This window comes from Halichoerus grypus, chromosome 13, assembly GCF_964656455.1.
Source record: "Halichoerus grypus chromosome 13, mHalGry1.hap1.1, whole genome shotgun sequence".
Classification (NCBI taxonomy): Eukaryota; Metazoa; Chordata; class Mammalia; order Carnivora; family Phocidae; genus Halichoerus; species Halichoerus grypus.
In genome coordinates, this window is record NC_135724.1 from 44,430,424 (window position 1) to 44,443,956 (window position 13,533).

General features: G+C 35.6%; 1 protein-coding gene across 1 annotated transcript in view; it reads right to left on the bottom strand.

Moving 5' to 3' along the window:
- The window catches only part of TAF4B (TATA-box binding protein associated factor 4b), a 124,181-nt gene that overhangs the window by 30,921 nt on the left and 79,727 nt on the right, over window positions 1–13,533 (bottom strand). Inside the window, exon 13 of the mRNA XM_078060486.1 lies at window positions 13,185–13,241. Within this exon, the coding sequence (XP_077916612.1) occupies window positions 13,185–13,241 (57 nt within the window). The remainder of the gene's footprint in view (window positions 1–13,184; window positions 13,242–13,533) is intronic.

The following is a 13,533-nucleotide window of genomic DNA, read 5'->3' on the forward strand; positions in this document are numbered from 1 at the left end:
CATGGATTTACTCTATATTTATCTTCATGCCAAAAATTGAAAGTACTCAGCAAAGCAGGGATAGAGGGAACATACCTCAATATCATAAAGGCCATATACGAAAGACCCACAGCTAATATCATCCTCAATGGGGAAAAACTGAGAGCGTTTCCTCCAGAGTCAGGAACAAGACAGGGATGTCCACTCTGACCACTGTTATTTAATATCGTACTGGAAATCCTAGCCTCAGCATCAAAATCTTATTACTATGGAGGGAAAGAAAGAACGAACCTGGCACTGGTTGCTAGACAAATATTCAAACAAGATCAGGCTCCAAGATAGCCAACTGAAAGTAACCTGTTGAGGGACTGACTACACACACATACAGACACACATACACACACAGAATATTCTTTTAAAGAGAGCACTGACCAAATTTTGAACATATTAATACAAGAGCAGGATGAAAACAGGAAATAGTTTGTGGTGAAATAGGCAGTCTCAAGGAGATGAAAAGTAAAGATCACTTCAGATTATTTTATAATATTAGAAGAAAGACCAAAAATAAGCCATAGGTAACTAAGTCTTTATTAAAGAAGAAAACACAACTTAAAAAAATAAAAAAGAAAAAAAAAAAGAACAATTCTTCATTTGCTTCACAAATTATCAGGCAGAAATTCCTTTTTTTTTTTTTTTTTTAAAGATTTTATTTATTTATTTGACACAGAGAGAGACAGCGTGAGAGGGAACACAAGCAGGGGGAGTGGGAGAGGGAGAAGCAGGCTTCCTGCCGAGCAAAGATCCAGATGTGGGACTCAATCCCAGAACCCTGGGATCACAACCCGAGCCGAAGGCAGACGCTAAACCATCTGAGCAACCCAGGCACCCCCAGAAACTCCTCTTTTAAATTGTGGATTCATTTATATATAAACTGCTGGAAAACTGTTTTCAGGAGTTAGAAACTATCTTTTGTTGATGCTGGCCTTTTAAATAAAATATATAGTGTTAGAATCTGATGCTGTCACACTCTGGAACTTCTAGATGACAAAATACGATTTTAGTTAATCTACCCTGCAGCACAAATCAAACAAGCTATATTTTAAAATCTTTCCCTAGAGAAAAATGGCATCTGCAAGATAGTTACAACACATAAAAAGTTTTTAAATTGACCTCTGTCATCAAATTTCCATACCTTTGTAGTAAAACACTCTCTCCCATTCTGCAAATTACACTTCGGTTTTCTGAAATCTCACATACAATGTTTTAAAATTTTGCAAAACTATAACAAAAATTAAAACTTACCATAGTTTTGGTTTGCCCTATGTTACAAAAAACTTTCTTAAAAACAATGTATCTTGGCCAGCACAATACAGAAAAACCAGGCATTTTTAACCAGAACAGAAGAACATTCTGGGCATTAATGCAGATTTGGCATACACAAGTGGGGAAAGATGATATGTAAGCCGAGTTCAGTGAAAACAGTCAGGCACTGAGTTAGAGGCTTGCGGGTAGAAACTGGATTGAAAGCGACATGATTATCTACACAGAAAACCTCAAGTCAGCTACAAAAAACAAAAACAAAAACAAAAATCCTCCTAGGACTAATAAATGAATTTAGCAAGGTTGCAAGATGCAAGGTGAACGTACACAATAATCATTTCTAAATACCATTAAGGTACAATTGGAAATTTAGGTATAAACCTAAAACCTATGGATATTTGCATGCAATAAATCACAAAATGCAGATGAAAGAAATAAAACACAGACAAGTGGAAAGACATGCTGTGTTCATGGACTGCAAGACTCAACATTGTAAACATTTCAATTCTCTCAAAATTTTTATAGATTTAACACAATTCCAGTAATTTTTTTTTTTTTTTTACAGATATGGATAAGTTGATTCTAAAATATATATGGAGGGGCACCTGTGTGGCTTAGTTGGTTAAGCAACTGTTTTTTGTTTGTTTGTTTGTTTGTTTTAAGATTTTATTTATTTAGGGATGCCCAGGTGGCTCAGTTGGTTAAGTGTCTGCCTTCGGCTCAGGTCATGATCCCAGGGTCCTGGGATCGAGTCCCACGTCGGGCTCCTTGCTCAGCAGTCTCTCTGCCTGCTGCTCCCCCTGCTTGTATTCTCTCTGACAAATAAATAATATCTTTAAAAAAAAAAAAGATTTTATTTATTTATTTGTCAGAGAGAGAGGGAAAGAGAAAGCACAACCTGGGCTCTTGGGATCAAGTCCTGCATCGGGCTCCCTGTTCCCTGCTCAGTGGGGAGCCTGCTTCTCCCTCTCCCTGTACCCCTCCACCCTGCTTGTGCTCTCTCTTACTCTCACTCTTTCTAATAAATAAATAAATAAATCTTAATGAATGAATGAATGAATGAATAAAGTAAAATTTATATGGAAAGGCAAAGGAACTAGAAAAGCTAAATCAATTTTGAAAAACAAAAAAAAAGGAACAAAATTTAAAGAATTTACACCATGTGATTTTAGAAGTACTTATAGAGGGCTACAGTAATCAAAATAATGTGATACTGATAAAGGAACAGACACACAGAATAATGAGACAGAATAAAGAATCAAGAAACATATCCACATAAATATGGCTAATTGATTTTTGACCAGGGTGGAAAACAACTCAATTGAGAAAACATAGTGTTTTCAACAAATGTTGGAGCAATTGGACATCACATGTGAAAAAATAAATCTTGACATTAAACCTCACACCTTATACAAGAATTAACTCAAAATGTAAACTATAAGCTTCTAGCAAAAAGTGTAAGAGAAAAAAAAAAAAAGTGTAAGAGAAAATCTTTGTGACTTAGGGCCTAGCAAAGAGTTCTTAAGACATGGCACCCAAAGCAGGTCCATTAAAAAAACAAACAAACAAACAAACAAACCATGACAGATTAGACTTCATATAAATTAGAAAAGTCTGCACTATAAAAGACACAGTTAAGAGAACAAAAACCCCACACTATTTAATTTCTCTGTCTCCAATCTCTATATGCCTTTTCTTTTTCTTGTTTTATTGTACTGGCAATATAACACTGAGTAATAGTGATGAAAGCAGACATCTTTGCCTTTTTCCTAATCTTTGAAAGAAAGCATTTGGTCATTTCGCCATTAGGAATAACATTAATAGCAGGGTTTTAATAGCTGCCCTTTATCAGATTGAGGAAGTCCCTTCTATTCCTTGATTCTTGAGAGTTATTAATACATGTTGAAATCTATCTAATGTATTTCTGCATCAATTGACATGATCTTTCTTAGACTGTTAACATGGTAAATGATACTCACTGATTTGTGAATTTTAATCCAGCTTTGCATTCCTGGGGTAAACTCCACTTGGTCATGATGTATTATTTTATATGTTACTAGATTTCATTTGCTAATATTTTTTGAACATGTTTACATCTATGTTCACAAAGGAGACGGAAATGTAGTTTTCTTATTTTGTAATGTTTATCTGGTTTATTAGGGTAATGCTGGTCTCATAAAATGAACTGGAAGAGTTTTTAACTCTTCCGTGTTCTGAAAGAAATTGTGTAGATGTAGTGTTCATTCTTCTGTAAATGTTTGGGAGAATTTACTAAGTAAAAATCATCTGTGCCTGGAGATTTCTTTACTGAAAAGTTTTAACTATAAATTCAATTTATTTAATAATTATAGAACTACTGTGGTTAACTACTTCACTTGGCTAAATTTTGATAGCTTGTGCTTCTCAAGAACTTGGTATTTCACCTAAGTTGCATGGAGTTGTTCATCTGTATTCCCTTATCCTTTTGACATCTGCAGCATCTGTAGTGATTTTCCATCTCTTTTTTCCTGATATTGGTGATTTATATCTTCTTTTTTCTTTGTCAGTCTTACTAGAGATTTATCAATTCTGTTGATCAAAGAACCAGCTTTTGGTTTTACTGATTTTCTCTATTTTTTTCTTCAGTTAGTGGAAGTCATTGATTTCTGCTTTTACCTTTATTTCTCTTCTTCTGCTTACTTGGTTGTATATTGCTCTTCTTTTACCAGTTTAAGGTAAAAGCTTAGATTATTGATTTGAGATCTTTCTTCTCTAATATAAGCATTTTTTCTATCCTTTTACTTTAACCTATCTACATCATTACATTTGAAGTGAGTTTCTTGTAAACAGATACAGATTAGTCATAGTTTTTAAATCTATCCTGACAATCTCTTTTAATTGGTATATTTAGACCATTTATACTTAATATAATGACTTAGCCATATACATATACATATACACACATATATATATATATATATTGAAAATCCCTGACAATGTTGTAATTTTTGCTTTCAATATTTTAAAAAGCTCAAAAGCAGACTAGTCTATTATACCATTTCTGTTGTTCTTTCTTCATTCCTGATGTTTAAAGGTTCCCTTTGGTATCATTTCATTTCATTCTGAAGAACTTCAACTTCCTTAAACAATTCTTTCAGAGCAGGTCTGCTGGCAACAGATTCTATTCTTGTTCCTTCATCTGACAATGTCTTTATTTCACTTTCATTCCTACAGGGTATTTTCACAGGATATAACATTCTGGGTTGATTGACAGTTCTTTACTTACTGCACTTTAAAAATATGTTGCTACTTTCTTTTGGTCTCCATGGTTTCTGATAAGAAATCTACAATCATTTGAATTGCTGGTCCCTTATTGGAAAAGTGTACATTTCTCTAGCTATTCAAGAATTTTTTCTATGTCTTTAGTTTTCTAAGACTAGATGTGACCAAACCTGAGTTTCTCTGTGATTATCCTGTTTGGGGAGTTTACTGAGCCTCCAGAATCTTTAGGTTTGTCTTTCTCTAAATTTGGGGGGTTGTTAGCCATTATTTTTTCAAACATATTTTTAGCATCTTACTCTTTCTCTTCTGAGACTTCAGTAACATTAATGCCAGACCTTTGGTCATTGTCCCACAGGTCTCTGAGGCTCTGTTTTTGATCCATTTTCCCCTCTGTTGTTTAGATTAGATAAATTCTATTTGTCCATCTTCAAGTTCACTGACTCTTTCCTCTTTCATCTCTTTTCTGCTATCTAGCCCATCCAACAAGTGTTTTATTTTGATTACTGTCATCTTCAGTTCTAAAATTTCCATTTTAGAACTTTATTCCTGGGTCTTCAAGCCAAATAATTTTAAGTGGTATCCTGAATATTTTAAGTATTATAAGACTCTGGGTCTTCTTTAAATCCTTTGGAGTATGATATTTTTGTTTTAGCATGCAAAACAGGCCAGCTAGATTTAGGCCACAAATTCCGACGTGTATTCTGTGGGCTTAAGCTCCAACATTAGTTCAGTTTTCAAAGTCTTTGTTGTGCTCTTTGGATCTGTCCCAAATATGTACTACTCAGTTGTCAGTCTGGGACCTAGCAGTGCTCTGCTAGTTCCATTCTTATAGTTTATGCATGCTGATCAGAATCATTCACATATGACAAATGTGTAGCTCAAGAGTGGGCCTAGAAGTTTAAAATAATAATAACAGGATTGCTTTCCTGAGCTCTCCCTATTCCACAATGTTCCCAGTAATTTTTTATTCCCTAGGCTCCTCTTTTTGTCCTCTGGCCAGAAAGCTGGGGCTTTAGTTACTCTGCTTTGCCATACATTTCTGTGACTGTATCCATGTCTACAGTAAGCAGCAAGAATAGGAGTGGGGAGGTGAAAGAGGGATGGCAACCACACCGCTGGTTTAGTGGTATTTTGGATTCTCATCTTCTTCCCCAATTTATCTACTACTTACTTTTCAAAACCTTCAAACAGCTTCTCTGTGCATTCTGTTCAGATTTTATACCGTATTCAGTGGGAGAGACAGTGTGGAGTGTTTTTACTCCATCAACTGGAACTTTGAAAGCTGGTTTAACCAGAATTCTGACAACAGGCTTCTGTTAAGTTATATTCCTACTAGGCTTTGTTTCATAAAACTTAAGCCTGCTTGCTCACTTACATCAGCAACACACACTTCGGTCCAAAAAGATCTAACAGGCTTGGCAGGTTCTCTTTTAGAGTATCCTCACTCCTTCCTTGTGGCTAATGAAAAAGGCAGAAGCCTTCATTTCCCTTATCACGGTCTCTCTGATATCAAATAGAGTTCCCCTAAAATTCAAGTCAGTGCCCTAGAGAGCAATAGAGCAATAGTAGTTGAAGGTCATTTTATTCCTGATGTTTAGTACTTGTCTCTGTTCATTTTTAAGTATAACTATGGTAATATTCACTTTAATCAAGTCCAAAACACATTAACAGATTACCTTAAAGATCACACAAGCTCTCAGAGTAAAGTTCAATAGAGGTACTTCTTGATGCTAAGTACATAATTTTGAAGGACAAAAGATAAGGAAAAATAAAAATTAATGAAAATAGAATCCAAAACCTTAGGCAGAATTAGAGGAGCTGAATGAAGAATGAATAAATCAAGTATTATATAGCCAACTCCCTCCACAAATACAGTGAGACATACTAATAGGAAGGGCTAAATTATTTAGATAATTGTGACACTGACACTATGGGAAATTCAAAAATGTGTTTCTTTTTTGTGCTTCAGGAAAGCGAGGAATTAAAAAAAAATGCAGGAGCTGAAAGTACAAAAGACAACAGCAGAGCTGTCCTTTGTAACAAATGGTCCAAAAATATGAAGTGCTGTCATCTTCAGTCTGATTTTGCTATGAATTTTTGGAAAGTGATACTAAGGTATAATGCAAAGGGGGGAGTTGAGAGGTAAGTTAATGTCTCCCCCAAAGCTTATGTGTGCTATCCAACAACACCTACATTAGTAGCAATGAAAATAGTTAATGCCGCCAAATAGGAATATTTGAAAGAATCTAAAAAAATAAGAGAAATAAAGCACACTACCTGGTTTTGAGTTCAGCAAAGAATTAAGAATAATGTCCTGTTTAGATTTCACAATTAATGTTAAGTGTACATAGAAATAACAATAAAACCCTACCACCAAACAACAGATGTTTTTTAAATAGCAAAAAATTAAATAGAATTTTAGATATGCTTTGTAAAGATTAACTGACCAAACTCTAAAATTCTCAACAATGCTTATAATCACTTCTAAATTACTGCAACTTACTGGGGAAAATAAGGTTAAATCCTAAAATATTATACTACAAAAGAAGCAAACAATACCATACTAAACAGTATTAACGGGTGAATCCTAGACCAAAGGAACCAATGAAGCAAGTTACAAAAAAATAACTACCCCCACCTCCCCTAAAATTCAGGGGTATCACAATAAAAACACAGGATCCCTTTCAACCCCTCAAAGAAAATTATTAGGCAGGCATTCCACCAAACCTAACAATACATGGTCTGATTATTTCTTTTTTCTCCTAACCACTAACACTAGTTCTTATGATGTCAAGACACTGTCCAGAACACCTGAAATACTTGGAATCTGGAATGTAGAGTCCAACGCCTTGCTAGTCAGCCCTTTTAATCCATCCCTACCTTTCAGGAAAATAGCACATTCCACACAATCTCAATTAGACACTTTCTTCTTTAGACTTAAACATAATACTTGATTTATGTATTGTTGAATACAAATGTAATCTGTATTAGATTACAGAACTTCCTTCCCTCTCCATCTTCCCCTTACATATTTTTCAACCTTCTTTCCAGTCTTCTTGAAAGAAAACACACACACACACACACACACACACAACTAACATATCCATGGGTCAATCTCAAGCTTACTTATTTAAGAGCTTGATGGCATCTATCTTAAATGTTTCCATAGCTAATGTTCTTAAGCTACTATTTTTTCCTTTTATACCTGACCTTCCCCTAAATTACGATAGCTATGTAACATAAGTAGAGCATGTACTGTTACATTCATTTTAAATACAGTTGATCCTTGAACAACATGGATTTGAACTGTGTGGGTCCACTTATAGGTGACTTTTTTTGATATACTGTAGTACTGTAAATGTATTTTTTCTTATGATTTTCTTAACATTTTCTTTTCTCTAGCTTACTTTAGTGTAAAAATATAGTATATAATATAGAGAATATACAACTATGTTTTAATCAACTATTTATGTTACCAGTAAGGTTTCCCATCAACAGAGGATTGTTAGTAGATACATTTGGGGAGAGTTAAAAGTTATATGTGGGACGCCTGCATGGCTCAGTCGGTGAAGCATCTGACTTTGCTCACATCATGATCTCAGGATTCTGGGAATGAGCCCCACGTCGGGCTCCTGCTCAGAGTGGACTCTGCTTGTCCCTCTGCCCCTCCTCCCGCTCATGTGCATGCTCTCTCAAATAAATAAAATCTTAAAAAAAAAAGTTATATGTGGATTTTTGACTGCACAGGGGGATGTTACCCTAACTCATGCATTGTTCAAGGATTAACTATAGAAGGAAATGGGAGTAAGTTCAAAAGAGTAACTTCCCCAAAGTGAGATGCAGACAGTGGCAGGCTGAATCTAGAATTGAAGACTCCTGACTTCTAGTTCAATGCTATTTCATTTATAATATGTACCTCTTCTACCAAAAGGGTAGAATGTCTCTCAAGCCATACAAATCCCATACTTCAAAATTAATGCATACAGCCTTCTGATGAAGCTTTAAACAAAATATTATCTTTCCTATGTAAGGCATACCAATCAAGAGATACAACCAATAAGTGTCTCTTGTGAAAAGTATCCATCAAAAAAACGAGTATAGGGACACCTGGGTGGCTCAGTCAGTTGAGCATCTGCCTTCGGCTCGGGTCATGATCTCAGGGTCCTGGGATCGAGTCCCGCGTCCAGCTCCCTGCTCAGCAGGGGGGTCTGCTTCTCCCTCTCCCTTCCTCCCTGCTTGTGCTCTCCCTCTAATAGATAAATAAAAGTGATGGATTTTAAAAGTCCTCTTTCTTCCTTCCCCTCCTAGACCAATGGTTCTAACTATGACCTCCAGAGCAGCAGCAACAATAGCAAATCACCTGGAAATCTGTTAGAAATGCAAACTCTCGGGCCTCACCCAGACCTACTGTACCATAAACTCTAGGTATGGAGCCAGCAATCTGGGTTTTAACAAACCCTCCAGATAATTCTCATGTACACCAGAGTTTGAGAACCATGGTCCTGGACTGTCAATGCTTTGAAATATTTGCATCTGTTTCTCTATGTACACAAGCTTTCCACAACTTGTCATTTTAAGAATGCCTTCTCCATACTAAATTAACTGGACTGCTAGAATATATTTTTAATGAGAAGTTTCACTTAGTCCTGTCCAGTGTTCCATGAGTTTTGGCTCATGCAGAACAAGCATAAAACTTTAGATACAAATTGCTATTAATTTAATAGCCTTAATTATCACATTTCACTGACTCCGTATCTATAAAAATTGCATTTAAAAAAAATCTTTTGTCTTTCTCATAATGAAATAACATTTTCTGATCATTAACAAGCCTTATGATACAGTATTTTATTTCTTATACAATAATACTTTGTATGTGGATTAACAGTACTACTTTTTATGTCCTATGTTTTCTATAAAGAAAAATCCTAAATACTTGAGGGTGCAAGTTTTCTAATTTGTCACGCATTTTAATCATTTAATACTTATTCTTCTGCCCAGTTTCTACAGGTTGCACTGTGGAGCTAATATGCCAGCAGGTACAGGTCTTGCATTTCTTTTTCTTTCTTCTGTTGTCTGATAACAAATGTAAGTGGGAATGCTAGGAACTGTTAAAAGGAAGTAAATGAATTCTTTGTCTCACTCTGCACAGATGTGCTGAATTCACACTTCCCAAAGGAGAAAGAAGATATTCAAAAGGAAATAAGGGTCACAGTATATATAACAAATGTTTAAGGAATCAGGATATATGAACTACAAGGTCAGGTGGCTTGCTCCTCAGAATTCTGAATGATGTGGTAAGAAAGGAAAACGTCAAAGGCTAGATGGTAATCTAGGACACACGGTACATATTTCGACAAGTCTACAGCTGCATTAAACATAGATGTGCCTACTTGTTTGAAGTTAGAATCTAGCAATTAGTAATCTATTTAAAACCTTTCACAAATAGATGGTAAAAATGGAAGTATGTCAGTACTTAACATTTTAGGAAAAGTATCTAGGAAAATTTTTAAAATCGGAATTTAAAAGCATCAATATTTAAAATATAAAGTTAACAACAGAGAGAGAGAACGCTTATAATATTGTTGTAGGGTTTTTTTTCAGGCAAAAACAGAAAAAGGAGGGGGAGGAAACATCCCCAAAGTTGAAACTAAAATGTCTGAATTACAGAGATACCCATAGACATTTTAGCCAAACAACAATAAGGTTTTCAAACAGACAGATAACCTGTCAGGTCAATAAGAACAGTATGCAGCAGGAGCCACTTCAATGGACTGAGACTGGACTGGAGGCAAATCCCACAGGCAGCCTATTTTTCTAAGTGCCAAATAAGAATGACAAAATTGTAAGAAGTCTATAGGAAGGATGAAAAGAAATTATTAAACACCTTTATAAAAACCTACTTGATTTAACACAGTTTGTCATTATACCCAGAATGCAAAGAAGAAATGAACAGACTCTAAAATAGTATTAGAGAAGAAAACGCACAGGAGAAATGATCAAGATCAAAACTCTAGTCCTTAACAGTTGAAACCACCACAGATTATAAAATTATGGAGGGGATTCAAGTTATGATTTAATATTTATATGACAAACATCATTGTTAAAACATATCCCAGGATCAATAAAGCCTACGACTTCTCTAAACAGTTCCTCAGAGTTCTGCACTTATAAGGTACTGTCTTTACTCTATTTCCTATGACCAGCTTGGTAGGTAGGTAGTCACCTGGAAAAAGAAAGCAAACCAATTTCAAATCAAGCAACTGAAAGGAATCCGTGCTAATTTTCACAAATGAGCAAAGAAAACTTCCCAGAGAGCCAAATACCAAAAAATCACAAACAAAAGCTTTATAGTTTATACCAGTGTGATAACAATTAGCATATCCCAAATGATAACCTTACAAATTACCATACAAGAGAACAGTTCAACTCTATATTAAGATAAGGTCAAGTGACTTTTGCAACCAGACAAAGTATCGCATCCCTGTGTGTTTGATTCTAAATTGGAGCCCCTTAGAATATTAAAGTTATTAAAAGCTCTAGGGGACAGAGGAATGATACAAATGACAATATTGTAGTTTCATCAAACATTTGCAACTAATACACAGTGGCTCTGTTCTTGGAATGAGGCCAGTGTATTTTTTTTTTTTTTAACAGAAAGATTTAGGATAGTAAGCAACTAGAAAACTTCTAAAATATTTTAGAAAGAAATTATACAGTCCTTTAAATCTTGCTAGGAAAAAGAAATGGAGGTGCAAAAAGAAGGGGAAAACCAAGTTTGCTACCACCTGCTCTCATTAAAAGGTATTTTTTTTCATATTTACTTTTACAGTTTTCTTTGAAAAATACTGTCCATCTATTTATTCATCCCTTAGAGAATAATTAAGCACAATATTAAAAGAAAAACCAACCAAACAAAACAATCCTATACAAACCTGAAGGAAAAATTAATCGATCCAGATGTTTATGAAGGTTTATGAAAGCTGAATAGATGGGATAAAATTTTTAAAGATAAAAGAGCAAGCTTTCTGATATTTTCCCAAAAGTGGATGGAATTATAAGATAAGCATCTAATCAGTTCTTAATTAAAACAAAGAGGAATGCCCGTGATTCAGAGCAACAATAGGTTGCCCATTCCCAAATAACCTATGAAGCCAGGCTTGCTTAAAGAGGGTAATTGGTAAGGTTCTCATGCTAATTTTTTGGATAGTATCTTTAGATACATTTTCCACTGAAAAAGAAATGAGTATGAGAAGTGTTCTGTTGTTGAAATGAAATGTTTCTGGCTTCGATCCTTTCTAATGTTCTCCCTTTCCAGTTCTCCTCATCTCAATCCAGAAACCTCTCCATGCAGAGTTCATGCATTTTCCTTCTCTATTTTAGTGAAAACACACCACATTGATTGTAAGAATCTTACTAGATTTCCATTTGTTTTGCCTCAGTTCCTACATTAATCCAAACAATAAGGGCCTTTAAAACATTCATAAATAACCTGCTGCTGCTGGCACCTAGGAGCTGAGTGCTGCAATGTTAAGCAACAACAAATTTCATAGTTCAAGAGGCACAGTTAAGGAAAAAGGTTGCTCAGGAAATCACTCTTATTTAGCACAAAGATCCTTAAAAATTGCATGAAATCAGTCAAGTAACTATAGAAACCAATTTCTTCAGCTCCATATCACACGTCTCACACCTCAATTGTCTTTATTATCGTCTGCTGTCAGATCCTTAATCAGAAATGTGAACAGGCTTGATGATTTATTCAGCAGGGAAAAGGATCTGTAGGTCAAGTGAAAAATTTCACACACACACCCAAACACACACCACATCTTCAACCTTAGGTACTTTCATTTCCTTCTGTTCTCAGCAGCTCTGGGGGCAACTCCAGTGAGATCCAATATTAAGGCTCAATTAAAATAAGCTCCAATTAGTGGAGCTTTTTTCTCTGGGGCTAGAAAAGTCAGGAAATGGATATTGGGAAATGTAAAAAGTCAGCTACTGAGAGGAGGCTGCAGACATAAATGAACTTATTTGTTGATTTCTACAGTTGCTATGCAGAGGCCTCTGGGAGTAAAAGCTTAACCAGTCTAAGCTATAAACTAAAACCCCTGCAGCTAAACATGAACTGTGTGAAACAAGGGCTCCATTCCAGAACAGAAAACTGCTGGGCCCAGAAAATTAAAAGCCAGAGGCGTTTTCCATTTAAAACTAAATCCCAGTACCACCTCCCAGCCAAAGAATTATAAGCAGTATCAGATTTACAAAACGAACAATTACCCTGGAAAAATGTAGCCTATTGTACAGTCCCAGATGCTAAATCTCAGAAGTTTCTTTTTCTTTTTCTTTTTCTTTTTTTTAATCCCACGTTATATTCCTCCAAGTACACTGCTGTAGTTTACAAAGAGCCATTTCTAGACAGGCCTAAGCCTTGAAAATAAATTTTAAAAAGAGAGCACATAACTCATTGACCTCATTTGAAGTACTGCCCTTGCCTTCAGCAGTTCCTGTCCTTCCCCAAGGCTTCTGCAAATGGTATGCAGCAGCAAAATAAACCCTGACCTAATTGCCAGGAGAGAGCTGCCAACCTTCCCTCCAACACAAAGACAAGCATGGTAACTTGAAAGTCCTACCTCTTTGGCTTTCTGCTTTAATCTCAGCTGTTCTGGATCTTCTTTATTGGAACGACTCTATCAAAAGAAAAGAAAATTTTAATAGAAATTACTAGCATCTAAACACCATAGTTGCCATTAAATATTTAATAAATGACAATTTTCTCTTGTGATTGAAAACCTTAGCTCCAGGGGAAAATGCCTCAATCCAGTCTGGTGCACTCCCTCCTTTACGCCCCCTCCCTCTCATCATCTGGGCTGGCTGCTGCAGTTCTAGCCCCGAGGAAGCTTATACTGAAAATGATGCTAACAATGTCAGTCAGGTCCAGTTGAGGCATGACGTTGTTCTTGTTAGAACACTAAAAACTAA